Source organism: Catharus ustulatus, chromosome 3 (genome assembly GCF_009819885.2).
Source record: "Catharus ustulatus isolate bCatUst1 chromosome 3, bCatUst1.pri.v2, whole genome shotgun sequence".
Classification (NCBI taxonomy): domain Eukaryota; kingdom Metazoa; phylum Chordata; class Aves; order Passeriformes; family Turdidae; genus Catharus; species Catharus ustulatus.
Window position 1 is genome coordinate 90,851,876 of NC_046223.1, and position 18,410 is coordinate 90,870,285.

At 37.4% G+C, this 18,410-nt stretch overlaps 1 protein-coding gene across 1 annotated transcript in view; it reads left to right on the plus strand.

The window, feature by feature from the left end:
• The window catches only part of EYS (eyes shut homolog), an 811,979-nt gene that overhangs the window by 390,237 nt on the left and 403,332 nt on the right, over positions 1-18,410 (plus strand). Inside the window, 3 exon segments of the mRNA XM_033053725.1 lie at positions 1,076-1,247; positions 2,835-2,913; positions 13,180-13,379. Coding sequence (XP_032909616.1) covers positions 1,076-1,247; positions 2,835-2,913; positions 13,180-13,379 — 451 coding nt within the window.

The window sequence follows — 18,410 nt, forward strand, 5'->3', positions numbered from 1 at the left end:
CATTACAAGGCATTCCTGTTCTTTCCAACAGAGTCAATCTTACTTGGCAGAATCTAATCTTAATTATATCTCATAATATGTCTTTTTGGATTTTGTTAGGTTTTTTAATTTATTTTTTTTAAAATAAACTTGTCACAGAGTTGCAAAGGAAATAAAATTTTAGTTTTTCAACAGATTAGGTTGTAATAGAAGCACATATGAATATGGAATAATTGTCAATGATTACCGTTACTCATTCCAGAGTGTTCTCTTTTAAATTGTCTCAAACCAAGGCCCTGGAGATGGCCGAATATCTGCCTGCCCAGGGGAAGCAGTGAATAAATTCCTCAGTTTGCTGTGCTTACATATGTGGCTTTTGCTTTACCTATTAAACTGTCATCTCAACCAATAAGTTTCTCACATTTACCTTTTGTTTCTTCCCCAATCCTACTGTGGGCACAAGCTACTGGCTGTGTGGTGCTTAGCTTCCTCCCAGGCAGTGGGCAGTAACTGCCTACAAAGAGACCTACGTGCATGTTGTTTGTCAATTAGTATTTTGTAATACTAATTTTGTAATATTTTAAGATATTTAGATGGAAATTGTGGCACTTACAAGCATAAAAGTGCACCACCATATAATTCCTAATGAATTTCTTAAAAAAAAAAATTCAAATAATTTTGTCATTCACCATTTGACAAATTTCAATTTCATTTTGAGAAATTAGACCACCACCAAGACATATAATTTTTGTTCTGTGTTCCTCCTATAGGAAACCTGTGCTATCCAACTTCCTGATAACTGTGTAACAAATTTAATCTTGAAATTTCAATTTCTCCATGGCTTGCAAGCTGGTACTTAAAGGCTTCTTGCCTTACCACAATTACAGGTGTCATCTTTTTGTAGTTATCATTTTTCATTATATATTTTAATATAAACATCCTTTTTGATATTTACACGATAGGTAATTCCAGTTGGATATTCTTTATTGGGGAATATCATGAACTACATGAGCAATGAAAACAATTATTTGGAAATAATTTAGTTGCTTGAGTTTAGAATTTAAAGCTTAGTTGCATTTTCTTGATTTTTAAACAGGTGATAGGTGTGAAGTAAATATAGATGAATGTATGTCTTCTCCTTGCCTCAACAATGGAAGTTGCATTGATGGCATCAGTTCCTACAAGTGTCACTGTAGGAGAGGTTTCATCGGAACAAACTGCGAGATAAATGTTAATGAATGCTTACCAAATCCTTGTCTTCATGGAAGGTGCCTATTTTTATTTAACTATTATTATCTCCCTGATAATGTACCTAACTAATAATATTTAAAATTTAATGATATGGGAAGTTTGATAAATATACTTTTAATTACAGTAATTTCACGAATACAAGCCGCACCAATTTGACTAAGATTTTGCTCCTAAACCGGAAATGCGGCTAATAATCAGGAGCGGCTAATACAACCTCAGAAGTGCCTGCCAGAGTGCTGAGCCGAGCAGCTGCAAAGTCGGCATTTTGCGATTGTTACAAATCGCTACTTTGTTGCACCGCGGGTGGAGCCTGGCTCCGTGTAGGCAGAACGGGGGGCGGGGAGAGAGGCGGGAGAGCTCTCTTTCCTCCTCTGCCACAGCCCAGGGGAGAGACGGGGGGGGGGCCCGGCGCCGCCATTGCTGCAGCTCGGGGAGGAGAGGGGGGACCCGGGCCGGCCCTACCGCGGCCGGGGGAGGGGGGGGGGGGGACCCGGGCCGCCCCTACCGCGGCCCGGGGAGGAGAGGGGGGACCCGGGCCGCCCCTACCGCGGCCCGGGGAGGGGGGGGAAGCCAGCGCCGCCATTGCCGCGGCCCGGGGAGGGGGGGGGGGAAGCCGGCGCCGCCATTGCTGCGGCCCGGGGGAGGGGGGGGGGAAGCTGGCGCCGCCATTGCTGCGGCCCAGGGAGGGGGGGGGAAGCGCGCGCCGCCATTGCTGTGGCCCGGGGAGCCGACGGGAGCCCCGCGCAGCCATTGCCGCGGCTCGGGGAGCCGACGGGGTGCTTTGTCCCCGCCAGCCGCCGCCGCGGCAGGAGCGGGGAAACTCCGTCCCCGCCCGCCGCCGCTGCCGTAGGAGCAGGGGAAGCTCCGTCCCTGCCTGCCACCGCAGGGCAGCGCCGACCCGGGGTGACCGAGCCCAGGGGCAGCGGCGGCCGGCCCCGAGCAGCAGCACCGTGCTGGACCACCTGGCCCCGTCAGCGGCCCCTAGCGGGCCGAGCCTGCACAGCCTTAGCTCAGCCAGTAAACCCCGCCCTCCCGCCGTTCTGTTAATAATTGCACGCGGGTCCTCGCTGCGAATGACAGAGCGGCTTATATTCGTGTGCGGCTTATCTATGGACAAAAACCAAAATATTTGCCAACACCCAGAGATGCGGCTTATAGTCAGTGCGGCTTGTATTCGTGAATTTACTGTATGTTCTTCCATAAAGTAAGGGTACAAGCACACTTAAAGATGACAGATGTTGCCTGTTTAAGCTAATATAATATAGTGACATTATTTCAATTTCTCTTGCTTTTTTGTTCATTTCCATAACTAGTATTCAGTAAGTGGGGATTAATTAATGTTTAATATACTTAAAAGCAAATCTTTAGCTGTTACATGTCAACAGTTGAAATGAAAAGATGTCTGCTAATGTGAGAATAAGAACCCTTACAAAATGCCTCAGCACCCATGGTATAAATCCATTATAAAACTACTGAAAAGTGCCATGGATTACAGTAGAAATGCATGGAATGATACTACTGTTTTGAAATGCATGGAATGATAATACAAGTGCTGGATCTGGAATGTCAGAGCTTCACCTGGATAACACCATTTTGTGTTTCAGATGCATAGATCTCATTGACGGGTATCAATGCTCTTGTGAACCAGGATGGACCAGTTCAAGATGTGAGATAAATATTAATGTATGTTTTCAAAATGTTTTTTTAATTATAGGGGAAAGGGTAATATGTCATTGAAACTCATCTTTATTTAGTTAACCTCTGAAGTCACTATATTGAAAATGTATGACAGAGATTCAGTTGTTTAAAATCCATTCTGAAAAGCACATTATTTTTTGCTTACATGACAGTGCATTAGAAAAGACCATTAACAAAATGTCGAAAGAAGTTGAAAGGTGAAGTGTGAATGATGAATCTGGAAAGTCCCAGCAAGCTAAGCCAACATTACCTGAATACAATTTATCCCTCAGTTCAGGATGAATAGTATAATTACCTAATCGGCATGTTTGAGTCTCATTTGCTGTAGTTTAGCTGTGTATTTGGAAAGCAAACCTCAAGGGGCAATGTTCTGTACTCAAAGTTGCCATAACTTGTCTTTAAATTTCAAAATCCATGCAATAGTAGAATTTTGTGGTGCAAAATCCTGGGGTTCACTGCCCACTTCATCCTCTGAAGTTCATTAATTGCTTTATGTTCTCATGGGGAATGGCTTTGGACAAGAAGGGATCCATATATATAAGTCTGTGTTGGGCAGATTCCCAGCAAATTGGTCAGCAAACCAATTTGTAGAAGGTGACTACATCTGGCAGAACAATGAACAGAGTTTACAATATTATGTACACTTTGCAGAAAGTATTGAATTGATTTAGACTTTTTTAGGTTTTCTGCCAAACAGAGCTTAATCTCATCTTGGGATATGATCCTTTTAAATGCATTTGGTCTCATGACAAAATCTGGCATGAGAAAGTTTGGCATGAACCTTCCTTCAGGCTATCTGGCTTCTAATATGATGCTACCGAATTGTCAAAAAATATTTCAAAATGTTATAGAAATATCTTTTTAACTTATGTATGAATGCAGGGACTTTTCATAATTTTTATTTATAGCTTAAAGTACTATATAACTAAAAATGTTTCATTTTGCATAAAAGAAGTATGGTCCATAATTTTTCTGTTGAAAATACATGAACATTTCACACAAGGTGTAATTCTAGCTGGAATATTAGCTTCTAAACTCCTTTACAGCAGGAAAAATCCAGAAAATAACTAATCCATTCTACAGAATGCCCATCATGAAGTGATAAGATACGATATTGCAAATCTGTGTTTATCTGCTGTTGCATATGCTAATACAGAATACCCTTGGGTAATATTTTCTCCTGAAGCGTCCATGATTTACACTTTTCTCCATTTGAAGAGAACAAGAGATTAAATGACCTGTAGACAACATCATAAAATTATATTCAAAAGATAATCATATTTCATAGCGAGATGTTTGAAAATGCATAGATTAGAAATTCATGGGAAGAAACAATATACATATACCTTTGACAGATAAGTCTGTCAGACTAACAGCTTCATTGTTTGATAGTCATTCTATTTGCATGCAATGTGATTCCCAGATTACCCTATGCTGCAAATGTCATATTTTAAAGGTTCTATCATTGCGTTCATCCTGCCAGATATATATCATGCTTACACAGCTCTCACAGTGATCAGCTAGGCTTTCTGACTATGTAGGGGTATGCTTATCACAATAATTATAGTAGCCTTATGCTCTGCAATTGTTTTTTTCTAGAGTAGCTTCAGCCACTTCTTTTGTTTTAAACAATAATCATTATTTAATCCAACAAATCTTTCCTTCTTTCCTTCCTTCTTTCCTTCCTTCTTTCCTTCCTTCTTTCCTTCCTTCTTTCCTTCCTTCTTTCCTTCCTTCTTTCCTTCCTTCTTTCCTTCCTTCTTTCCTTCCTTCTTTTCCTTCCTTCCTTCTTTCCTTCAAAGGTACATTTCTCGTATTAAGGGCTATGCAATTTCATTTGGTGTATGAGCCAAGATTTGGGTTAGAAGGAAATCTGCAGGAGTGTTCTTTGTGAGAGCAGGGCTGGGGAGGCTCCATGGTGGAAACAACACATTTGAGTCAACTTCAACCAACCAACTGCAGGAGACAGCTAAGCCTCTCACTCAAGATGAGGGCACCTTTTTAGAAATGTATTAAAAAAGAGTAGAAAACACTGCTCAGCAGAGAAAGGAGTGAGGGGGGAAAGAACTGTGAGAGACAACCAGACTGTAGTCAAGGTCATTGAAAAGGAGAGGGAAGAGGAGCTTGAAGTCCTGCAGCAGAGAGCTCCAGTCAGAGCTGTAGCACCTGAGAAAAATCATGGTGGAGCAGGTATTTTCCAGTAGTCCGTGGAGAGAACCATGCCAGAGCAGACATCTGCACTGCAGCCCACATAAGACCCCATGCTGCAACACAGATATGCCCTGAGAGTCCTACAGCCAATAGAGTGCCCTAAGAGGAGCAGCAGGCTTTAGGCAGGAACTGTGACCCAGGAGAGGAGCCCATGCAGGAGCAGTTTCACCCTGCAGCACATAAAGAGGACCCACACTGAAGCAGGGAAAAAGTGGGAGAAGGAAGGAGCAGCAGAGAGGAGCTGGAGCAAAATACAGTCCCTCTCTACCACCCCATCTGCACTTCTCAGAGTAAGAGGAGGTAGAAAACTTTGAAATAGAGGAGTGAAGTTGAGCCTGGGAAGAAGTGGTGTGTGGATTTAGGTTTTCTTTCTGTTTCTCGCTGGCCCAAATTCTATTTCTAGTTCCGTGAATGTAAATTATTATTTTACCCATGTCAAGTCTGTTTTGCCTGTTACAGTAAAGGGTAAGGGTTCTCTCTGTCCTTATCAATCTAGGAGCTTTGTCATCTTATTTTATTTCCTTGTCATGGAGGAGAGTGAGAATGTCTGGGTGATCATTAACTAAGTCAGCAACTAAGATGATATATATATATGTGTGTATGTATTTTCCTATGCAAACTTGGATTTTTCCTTTTATTTTCTTTTTTTTCCCTTTATTTTTTACCCTGGATTTTTTCATGCCTACCTATGTTGCTATAGAGGTTTCAAGAAAATACACATCAAAACTTTCTCTGGTAGTCTAATACTTTTAGGTACAAGCACTATATATCTTTATAGTTATAGCCTATAACTTTTGCATATCAGTTATGGTGATGTATATTCCCTATCTACTACAGTTTCCATTGCTTTTTCATTTATGGAGTTCGCTCAAGAATGAGTAACAGTATAGATACATGCACTGTATGAACCAATTTCAATACACATTATTCCCTTTGATATTTGCATATTTTTGAAATGTAAAATGAATATACATTATGGAAAATTGATCTTTCCTCTCTGATAAACATAGAATGATGATATGTGCAGTAATAGCAATTATGGTTAGTAATAGACATTACTTCTTACTTTTCTTGCCTTTTTTTTCTTTGCCATGATGGATGAGACATGATTGACAGATGTGCTTCTTCCATGCTCAGTTAAGACTGTCTCATCCTGTCAAAAAGGAAGCAAAAAGAGTTTTGAATCTTTACACAGGAGAATATTCAGCTTGTTGGTGCTTCAGCTTGTATCTGATAGAAAGCTGTGATGAGACTACATCCTAGAGTTGTTTTATTTTATCTGGTTTAGCCAATCTTTTCTCTCTATTTTCATAAAAGATAAAAACAAGTAGTAAATCAGAAAAATCAACTAATTTTCTGTGCAAAGGCACCACAGCTCATGCACATGCAGAGGCTACTTCAAGCAAATAAATATTTATTCATCAGGACCAGCCAGCTTGCACAAAAGACATGGATATGACAAACACTGGTGGATGTTCTAAGACCCTCAGATAAGGTAGATGCTCTTCATGCCTCTCTGACTTTTTCACACTCCTGAGCATTTTTACCTATTGCTAATTGGTTTTAAAAGCATTTGTTAAAGTAAGTCATTTCTTGAAAGAGGCTAAACTAAGCTTAACTTAACAAAAACAAAACAAAAAACAAAGTGGTTTATGCACAAGATGCAGATAGGTAAATCTAAGAGCAAGGGGAAAGGGAGATACCCACTTTATTCCGCAAAACTTGATCTGTAATTACAAACCCACAGGACAATTTCAGTGTGTGTAATACTTCAGAGACGTCCTGGCCATAACATAGGAAGTTTATTTTAAGTCAAAGTGACTAAATTAGAGTTTTTTTGAATAGAAAGTAATGGGAAAAATAGATAATATAGACCTGATCCAATATGTTCCTGCCTTGTATAATTGTCTCAAAATTAGATTTATTTTTATTATTTTTCTCTCCTCCTTTTGTTTATAACACAAAATTTCAAGGCAAAACATTGTTATAATTTTGATATCCTTTTGGATTATTTTGGATAAAGCCAACATTCTGAAAGGTGGGCACAAGTTTTCCCAATTCATTCCTCAAGATGTTGTATATACATTTAATCTACTAAAAAGAAAAAGTTTTGGGAAGTTAATAATTTTTAAAAATGGATACATTATTATATTAACTGCAAAAAATAGTGTAATAATTTTACTTCTATTAGAAGAATACACTATTTTAATAGTTTTGTTAAACATCAAATGGAAATCTATCTGGAGCATTCATCTAAAGGTCTCAATATAAATCTCATACTCTTATATGGAATCAATACTATCAAGATTTAACCCAAAGTATACACATTGTAAAATTATACTATTTTTTCAGAAGGTGTATTCAGCATGCATTAAAAACATATGTATATTATATTCTGAATGTAAAAAAATCTTGTTTCAAAACATGAATTAGCCTCTAAAGCATTTATTTACAACCTCTTTTACTTTCTGCATGTTTTACTTTTTAATTTCATTCCAGACCCTTAGCGATATAGCTCCCAATTATAAAAAACAACTTCAATTTTGACCTGAGAATAATGTTGTCCTACAGTTAAGTAAATGGAAGCATGCCACTTGAAAGCATCTTTCCTTTGTGGTGCAATAAATATCTTTAAATTCCTTTCTTATCCCTTTCTTTTCTCCCCTTACTTCCCCCCGCCAATCACCACAGTGGATTTGAATGAGTTCTCTTAATTATTACTTCACTTTGTAATTTCTTTTTTGATACAAAGCAAAACTTCAATTAAATGAAAATAAGTCTACATTTACATTTTTTGCATTGAATCTCTTTTTTAGAAATAGATTTATAAAATTAGTTAGAAAGAATTTTAGATTTCTAATCAGCATTTCCCAGGCGGACTAATGAAAAATAGTCCTTGCTGCTGAAAAATTAAAAAAAAATAAATCCTAAGTTACAAAACACAGCTCTAATTGCTTGGGGTATTTTTGCTTTTTTTTTTTAAGAAACAGTGTTGAACAGACACATTCTTTTGAAAATACTGGATTTTCACTATTTTTATTAATTTGCCAAAATACGTTCCCTTAGAATTGTTTCAAGTTATGGATTTGGAGGTAATATAATGAAATATGTAGAAAGTTGGGCTTTCTTAGACAGAATAACCTCACTTCCAAACCCAGATGTCAGTATGGACCCACAGATTTGAATATGGAAGTAGTATGCCTTGAGCAAAGTGCCTTTCTAGGTCACCTGTTAAGAGTCCAGATTTCAGAACAATTCACTGCCAGCAGAACCAGTGAACTGTGCCATGCCAAGGTGGACTCTCTTAAGGGACAGTCATTTTCTTCCTAATACAAACAAGATTTACTATATCATGACATTCAGAGAACAGGAAATACAGGGAAGAAATAATAAATTATTGCAGTCTAATAAAAGTAGTGGGTGTTGTATGACATTGTTTGAGCTAAGGATTCTTGAGAAAATCTAACCTTAAAAGACCTGCATAGCTAGAAATCTCAACATTCTTTCACTTTTTTGCCTTGATTTTTAACTTGACTTACTATGCTAGGAAAATCAATAAAGACTTGTATATTTACTATAAGCATAGTTTAGTAAAAATAAAGCCAGAAAATCACCAGTTCTCCTGTCAGAAGTATGTCTATTCTGTGCATTTACATCTCCATGGAAATTAATACTTGTATTTAACTTTTATTTGCCTAGATTATGTATTTTAGAGATGTCTTGAGCCTTTATTTTAAAATGTAATGAGGTGGAAGATCAAGTTTTAGCAGTTTTACAGTGACTGATCCCCAGTGGTCAAGTTGAACCTTATCTCTTGCTGGATATATCTGGATTTGGGGAATCCAGGTGGTTATTTTTGTACTTTCTTTCTCTGGGAGTTAAATACTCAATTTATAATAATTCTTGTGAAAATAACTATGCACTGCAATTATCTCTCCCTCTCTCTCAATTTTTTGTTGATTATATAAACCTTAGAACACTAATAGACCCATCAAGAATTCTGGAAATTCTTATAGCAAAGAACTCACATTGATTATTACTTTTAATAGCTAGAAACAGATCTATACTCCATAAATTTTTCCAATAATGCTTAACCCCTATATATTATGTTTTCAGCAGTATCATGTGAAAAATATATAAATGATGTAATAATGGTTTTGGAAAAAAAAATCTGTTAAGTGTTATTTTTCTTAGATTTTACTTACTTTGAAGTATTTTAACTAGTACTTAAATCATGTTATAATCTATATTTTTTTTAATATGCTTTGTAGTAAACAGATTCTAGAACTTGGCACCATGTCTGTTTCCACTAAGCATAAAAAGAGAAATAATCACCTGTCTTAGAAGGTCATAGTGCAAGTCATAGTTCCCCTCTCTGAAGACTTTAGGGTAGAATTAGCACTTTTTTCTATAGCATTCCAATGGCAGTTCATGTTGATATTTTCCCCATTATAATTTTTATATATTTACCAAGTTCATTGCCTGTTAGCAACACATAAACTCAAAGAATTCCATGTTAGGTCAAAATGGAGAAAGTCTAGGCTTCACAGAAAAAAAACAACTCAATACGAGATGCCTTCTGAAAGGGACCCCTCCTGCTTTACTCCTAGGAGGTGAGATGTGAGAAATTTCAAAAGATATTTGGGTGAGAATAAAGTGTGTCAGAATAGTGAAGAGTCAATAAAAACTGTATGCAAATAATCACAATTACATAATTTTAATTTTTTTTTATTATTTCATTTCTTTGCATTGGAGCTTATTAAAGCCATCCATGTATTGAAAGATGAGCTGGGAAGGAGAGAATTGGTACGCTGTAAAGTGTGAGTCCTGGGCATCCTTCATGGATGTGAGAAAGGTTTGGGAATAAGCAGAGCACCTCAACTGAAGTCCACCGACTGCAAGCCAAACTGTGCCACACGGAGCTATGGTGACAGGACTGCACCAGGGAGATGCCTGAGTTGTCTCAATTTCTTGTGTTAAACTAAGCCATCTGCCAGGCCTGCAGCCGTGTGCTGCTGCTTGCAGAGCGCAGCAGGGCAGTGAGGCTGGCTGGGTGTGAATTTGGAGACCTTGGCACACAGACAGAGGGCCCCAACACTGCCATGGCCACAGGCCACCACCTCCTGGTCACAACTGGGCGAGCCAGAGGCGCCCCAGTCATACAACAAGGTTTTCAGTGTTCTCAGAGGAAAATAAAAATACAACATGAAATAAATCAAGCAATCTGAGAGAATAGCAATTAAAAGGAGTTCTTGATGTCTGTAGAAAGTCCTGAGGAAGAAAACAAGTTGGGTGCCAAAGCTGTCATTGTTATTGCCCCCTGACCTTTCAGTATTATGACTGCTCAGCAAGACCTGGAGTTTTCAGCAGGCTCTAAGTGGAATAATTCTGCTGAGAAGTCCGACGCAGAGATGAAAGTAATTTTGTGCCTTCTGGGGGGAGTTTCATTTTGGTATTATCTTCTTTGTGGGACATTTTGTTTTCTTTTTTTGGTTGGTTGTTTTTTTGGTTTAGGATTTGTTTCTTTTTGGTTTGGGTGGGGTTTGTCGCATGTGTGTGTGTGGCTTTGGTGGGTTTTTTTTCTTGTTATTTTGTTTTTTCTTTTTCTTTTTTTCCTAAACATTTATTGCTAGCAAACTGTTAAATAGTTAGTAGAAACTTCACAAAGTCTTAAGAGGTTTGCTTCCATATTAAGATTTTATTAAGATTTTTTTTCCCATTCAGATTAAAGTTTCAGATTTAGTAAAGTCTGAAAAGATCCCATGAAAACAAGAAGGTACAAATTTAAGTATGTCAGTAATTGTGACATTCCTATATATATTAAAAAAGTGTTTTGGAAAGCTAAAATGACCCATCTTTGTGAATATTATTCTTGTAGTTTTCATTTTTGCAGTTATTGAGAGGCAATTTTCATTATCTGATCACTTCTAAGCAAGAAAATATTAAAAGATATCTTATTAGGTTGGGAACTGGGAAACCAAAAAAGTATTTTTCTCCTACTGTATAGAAGAAGAGATGCAATGTTTCTATGTCTGAGAGTCCCTACTGTTGTCATTCTGATTTGGCAACTGTCTGTTTAGAGGTCATAGTTAAGATTCAGTCTCCCATTATATAAAGGAAGTCAAAGTGAAAATAGCACTGGTGTTTCAATGAACTTGTCTTCAGATAATCAGGGTAGCTGGGAATTTTCTGCAGAGCCAGCTTTTCTCTAATGCAATGCTATAAAATCAGTCTCTGGTGGGATCTAACATAGGCAAAACTTGGTAACAGTTGTCTTGCAACTTCAGTTTGTCATCTCATGTCCTTGTTCTTTAGACTACAAATTATGGCAATTGGTGGTGGTGCAGTGGCTCATCAACTTTGGGATAAAGTTATTTGTGGCATTTTTAACATAGTTTTGTCTTTTCACTGACACAATTTTCTTGCATGAGTTAAGAGCAGTGCAGGCTAGCAGATCTCTGGTAATAGACTTGCAAAAAAACAGAGCAGACTAATGACAAACTTTTAACTGCAGCACATCATAATGTACTGGGAAATGATAGGTGTGGTTTCTTTCCTACAACCTGTCTGACATTTATCTTACTGTAAAATCTTAACAGAACAATACATTTCACAGAAGAAAGTAAAAAGGTTTTACGTAGTTCGCCACTTGGTACAACTGTGATAGTGTATTGAATGAAAGCTGTGAACATTTTTCTGAGCTTTGAATTTAACCTTAGTTACTTTGATGGTTTTGGTATTTTTTGGACTTAAACTTTTGAATCATAATTAGGAAAAAAATTGATCCATAAATTGATATAGATTTAATTTATTATTCTAATGAGAATAAATAAATTCTGGGTTTGTAGTATGGAATAAAAGTAAATATAAATTAAGAAGACTATACAGGTTAATGGAATAGAAAAAAGGCAGAGTTGGAACTGAGAATTGAGATTTTTTATATAAATAAAAGAACACTACTGTCTGCTGGAAAAAAAAATGTAATTAATATAGCAAAAGACTACTCCTACAACCTAGACACAGGAATTTTGGCAGTCTGTAGCACTGCCTCCATCTTCCTGTGGGATATATAATTCAATTAGCTTATGTAATACTCACTAATAAATCATCCTATATACACCCAGCTGGAGAGCTTATAGGAAAATAAGTTGTTTTCTCACAATTCCCCATGGATATCTGCATTTATATTCTGCCAAAGCTACTGTAGTACCTGCAAGAAATGTGAGTGCCCTTGGATATCCTTAAAGAATTAAACCTTCTAAAGTTATGGGAGTGTGAAAATAAATTTAAAATACTGGATTTAGCTAGACTATTTGGGTTGCAGCTGCAAAATACAACTCCTTTGGGATACAAGTAAAAACTGGGTTTCTGTGATCAAGGGCAAACACATGTTTCGCACTGGCTATTGCACTCACTAAACTCTCCTGTAATTCTGGAGAAATATTAACTTACTGCTAATTTTTGTGGCTTATTGATCATTTTTACATTAGCCTTATCAGAATAAATTATTATTATTATTATTATTATTATTATTATTATGTGAACACAAACATGTCTTTGTGCAATAGTAGGCATTAATTGATAATAAGAAAACATTTAACAGGCTATACTGTTAATAGGCTTGTGTGCATTCATTTATGTAAGTAATTCTTTATTCTGACCAGAATTGCCTTACTAATGTGTTTCTTTTACAGCAGAAGGTCTTAATGTAAAAAAACCAGAAGAAATAATTGTATCAATTATGGCTCGAAAAACATGATTTAAAAATTTAATAATGAGCTGGATTTCATAATTTTGGCTGAAAGACTGCTTATATAAAGCTAGGAATAAGTATAATGTGTGTGAGTTGTAATCAAAGGATCTCTATATAAACATTTTTTTGTCAAATTTGAGACTTCTGCTTAGCAGACAATAAAAAAGTCCAATACTTTTTCAAATCTCCAGATTCAGATTCAGTCTCTTGCACTTCTTGTTGAGATGAATGAGTAACTAACGTGTTTTAAAGATGTGAAATCAATGCATTGTTATTTCTCTTCTCAGGAATGTGAATCTGCTCCCTGCATTAATGGAGGTTCTTGTCAAGATGCCATCAATGCATTTGATTGTGCTTGCCTGAGTGGGTACACTGGCAGGTTTTGTGAAGTTGATGTTGACGTTTGCAGTGAGTCCACACTGGATTCAGTTTTGTGTTACAATGGAGGTGTATGTGTTGATGGACCTGGAAGAACATTTCATTGCAGGTTAGTATGAATACTGTCATATAATACACTTTAATTTGTTAATATTTCAGGACAGTACTGATACTGTGTGCACTATGTGAACTGAAATGGATTTGGTGTTCAATCTAGTGCTTAAAAATATTGTTATCTTAAACCATTCACTGCTTAACATCAGACCCTTCTATCTGAAAAGTCATCTTCTAGTGCTTTTCAGAATGATGTGTGGAAACATCCAACATAAAGTGACCCAAAAATATTTAAAATTATTATGTTACTAATATGTATGTACTCATATGTTCTGTACTCAAAAGGAAAATGAACTTGCAATCAAATTTAGATGACAGGCAATTTATTATGCGTACACAGACACATATACAAAACAACATCCTAAGATCCATCATCATCATTCTCCAACTGTTTAAGTCTTCTGCCTAATTTTATGTCTTATACACTTTTAAAATACCTTTAAAATTAGGCTACTTTATAGAGTGCTTATTATGTCAAATCTTAATATCTAAGTCAATTTTCAATTGCTAAATTTGTAGAAATATTAAATACTAAAAACTTCTTTTATAAACATTCTTAAGAGAGAAACATAAGTATCTTCTGCCATAAAATCATATGTTCAAGGGCCCCCTGGATACTTTACTCCAGTCAACCAACTGCAGCACTCAGCTTGGTGCATATGCAAACTGGCTGAGGGTGCCCTTGATCCCACTATCTATGTCATTGATGAAGATATTTAATTGTGTTTATCTCATGACAACTCAAAAAATATTATGGCTTAGCTTGGACCTTTCAATAGGTGCTAAAGTCTCTTGATTCTGCAGTGGGCTTTGACCTGCACAGACACTCAGATGTCTCATAACCTGTTTCACTCATTATTGTTTGATTGTCAGTTTGAAAATTCAATCCTGTGCATTCTCCCATTTCTTCTTTCCTGGCTCATGTTCACTCTAGACTCCTTTTCTCAAGCTTTAGGTACTGCAGCACCCTTTCATCTTTCACAGATGAATCCTCTGAATTAAATTAAATTGCTTCTATTTCTTCCCTCTTCTGCTTGGGAGGTTATGCCAAACATTGTAAGGTATTTGCCTTTCACTTGCTTCTGAGCCCAGCATTGACCATCAGAAGGACTTCATGGAAACAGTCATAGAATTTGAAAACAATTATAACTAGAATTTTTAGTGTTGCCAATATGACAAAGGTTTTTTATGAGTGTTTTAAGACTACAGTAAAGTAGGTTGATCTAAGATGTGGTTATGATCCTGCAAAAAGAAGTGACATACTTGATGTAAGTTTCTCCTGATGGGGTCCATGCAAAGGACTTTTTTCAGCTGATTTCGTCTCCTATATTGATATGCTTTAAAAAAGAGACATAACTCCCTTTCCAATCATTCAGCAGGTGCTACCATTCCAAGTAATGTGTACAGAAGTAAGAAGCATAAAAAGATCATAAAGTTAGGTTTGCTCCTGTACTGTGAAAGTTACAATGTGAACCCTACTCCTTTTTTACCCTTCCATTCCATTTTTAAGTAGTTTGAACAATGCTCATGTACAGCCTAGAGAACAGGAGTTATATGGAGGATGGAAAAGTTGAATTGAAAAAATAAAGGGAGAAATATTTCCTACTCTATCAAAACACCATGAACATTTAAATAAATAATGAGTCTTAATGCCTGTTACACACTGTGGAATGAGCAGCAAAAGGACATTAATCCAGTATAGCTTAGAGTCTTCCTGTTTTGGGGACATGTCTTGGGATGTTTCAGTTTTGTGGCTGGTAGATTAGAAAATAGGAAGCAGTGAAAATGGTCCAGTAATGGACAAGTGTCAGGCTGCCTTAACTGTGAGCACCACTGCCAGTTTCAGCTATGATGTATGTGATATTTTACTCAGTAGTACAATGAACACTTCAACTTTCCTTGAATTATGTGTGAATCAATTACATGAACAACCCCACAGGCTTCTTCCCTAAAATTAATATGAAAAATACCCTTTGGGATAGTCCTTGAATTGTGTGTTATCTGAAATATCTTTCTGTCTACAAATCCATGGTTTAAAAATAAAACAATTCATTGGAAATGAGAGGGATGCTGGGAGTTGTAATTCACTTCTATCCTGGGCAGATTGCCATTGAATCAGTGCTTCAGGAAACAGATTACCATCTGAAAGGATGCCCACCTACCTTCCTTTGTATTTCAGTCTTCTCAATTAAAGGTGCTGGCTGCCACAACAATAAACACTATATGAATCAGCAAATTGATAATAAGATAACATTGGGCTCCGGGGCCTTTCAGAAGACAATTCAATCCAATGTACATATGATTTATCAATCATAATGAATATGTAATACGAATTCCAAAGCCTTTCATTATATGTTTCAAGTATTCTGGGGATGAGAAACTTTACATAAAATACTCTGAAATTTCTAATTGTATTTAATCCACAGTTGGCTCATCTCCACTTTTGCATCTTTTGCTCCCAGACAGTTCAGTATGTTTAGCTTGGGATTTCAAAATGTAAGCATAATAATAATAATAAGTATTCTTCCTTCCCCACAGTCCTGGTTTGGAGGGCAGGTACTGCCAAGAAAAGGCAGGAGGAGCTCCTCTTGAAATGGAGAATGCAAACCCCCTCCCTCCAATTCATTATAATTTGGAAATTAAGGGGCTCTCAGTTAAAGATATGGGTTTAGGAATAGCAGTTCTTTACTAATATATCTACAAGACAAACAAAAAAACATCAGCTATGAAAATTAGCCACAGAACAGAACAGTATAACTCAGTTCCAGTCCTTCTCGGCCGCAGTTGCCATCTCCCTGCTCTCAGTCCCGGTGGTGGGGCAGGGCAGGTTCCCCGCAGCTGCGGAGGGCAGGAACGATGGCAGTGGCGGCCCAGGTGGGAGAGGGTTAGAGGGAGGACCCCACTGCTCACTGTGCGGATTGTGGCGCTCAGCTGGGCTCCAGAGGTGGCAGGCTGGATCGGGGAAAAGCAGCAGTGTAGCGGCCGGCAGTGGCTCCCCGCGTTGGGATGGCAGCGGGGGCAGGTCGCAGCCCCCGGACGTTTTCCTCCATTGAGCACAGCCGGGCCAGTGTCCCCCAGAGCACAATTACCTCTCCTCGTCCTTCCCCCACCCCGCCCCTGGTCTCCCGGTATCCTCCCTACCCTCCTTTGTCATTAAGCATCATCTCAGGGTGTAGTTTCTTAACATTACAATGGGGAAAATTCCACAGAAAAAGGAAGAGGACAACCCAACCCCCAACACCACTAATTCTTGCATTGACCTTTTTCAAATGTTTGTTTCAGGTATTTCCTGCTGATTAGGTTCAGAAGTCATAGTATCTCGGAAGGGTTATCTGTGTAGTGCTTTCAGGCTGATCAGTTGAAAATGTCAACAGTCCTAGCACATGTCTTGCCTTATATTATGTTCCTGAATATTATAGCTTCATTGTACTTTTCAGCTTTTTACAGCATATATGAGGCTTGTAATTTTGGATTTTTTTAGGGAAGACAGAGGAGACTTTTGATGTCATTCTGTCTTTTTCAATCTTTTTTTTCATAATTTATTGTTATAATTTAATGTATTTATTGTTATAAGTTCTGCGCCAGAGATGTGTAGCACTCTAAGTAAATGTGACCCTATCTTTTGATTCACAAAGGAGGACTGGTGCTTTTTAATCCACTTTTTGGATTTTGTTTGACTACATAATTTGTTTCAGAACTGAAGCTTTTTTGGCAGCATCTTTACAGGACTATTTTATACTCAAGACAGGTAAGAGTGAATATTTGATCAATAGAAGTACTGATCAAAAATGCAAAGATTTTTTTCCTTCAGCTCATGAGATCTTAGAAAAAAATCAAAATTAAGAATAAGTTATTCTGCATTTCCTCCAAATAAAGTGCAGTTATTTTAAAATATTCATTATGATATCCACTATCTATTCTTTTATTCTACTGATAAGGAAGCAGAGTTTAGATTTTAGAGCATCTTGTTTCCAGTACCTATATGTTCTAATTTTCTTCATCTGTTTCAGTAAGGATCAGCAATCCTCATAATTAGCTAGGACCTCTACAGGGATCTAGGAAAGGGATTAAAACAATTCAAGCATGGAGAGGCTGTATGAGCAAAAAACTGGAGTCTGGAAGACGTATTATTCTGTGGCTGTAGTATGCAAGCAGCATATAAGATAAAAAATGGCAATGTAGATCTGTTTGTCTTAGAGCTTGTATAAGGTAAGCAATATACTACTAGTATGAAACAAAAGTTGTGGGTGGATCCTAGAAGTGCAGTGTTGTAGGGCAACCTAGGTAATGTATCAAAAAAAATTATTTTTCAGAATCAAATTTGTTTAGGATTCGGTAAGTGTTTTTAAACAGAAATGTAATCTATCAGTACTGTGCATTCAGTCTTTCACCCCAAAGGAAGTAGAACTATTCTTTGAAGTCGTTCATGTCAACTGTACCTCCGGGCAATATACAAAAAGTTCTCCTGTACTTCAAAAGGCTTAACATGGGAAACATTTACACAGCTGTGTGCCCTATCAACTCAAAAAGTGACTTAATAGTAAAGGATTTGTTTTGAGGCTTACTTAGGTCTTTTATGGTGGGTAACAGAAAATGTATGCTTCAATTAGCAAGATTGCTAATTGAAAAGCTTTATTTCATTTAGATGGTGATAGATGGGGTCTGACGAAAGTTGCAGAGTACAAATTATACAGAGCTATATATCTACATTCCTCAGCACACTGAAATAAATGTAAGAAGCAAGTACAGTAATTTCATGATTATAAGCTGCACCATTTTGACTAAAATTTTGGTCCGAACCTGGAAGTGCGTCTTATAATCAGGTGTGGCTTATATATATGGACAAAGAACGAAAAGTTACGACACCCAGAAGTGCGGCTTATAATCAGGTGCGGCTTATATGTTGTCCTAGTTTGGAGGACAGGTGTCTGCTAAGAAAGGCAGGAGCCTCTCTTTGAAATGGAGAATGTAAACCCCCTCCCTTCAAATTATTATAATTTTGAAATCAAGGGGCTCTCAGGCAAAG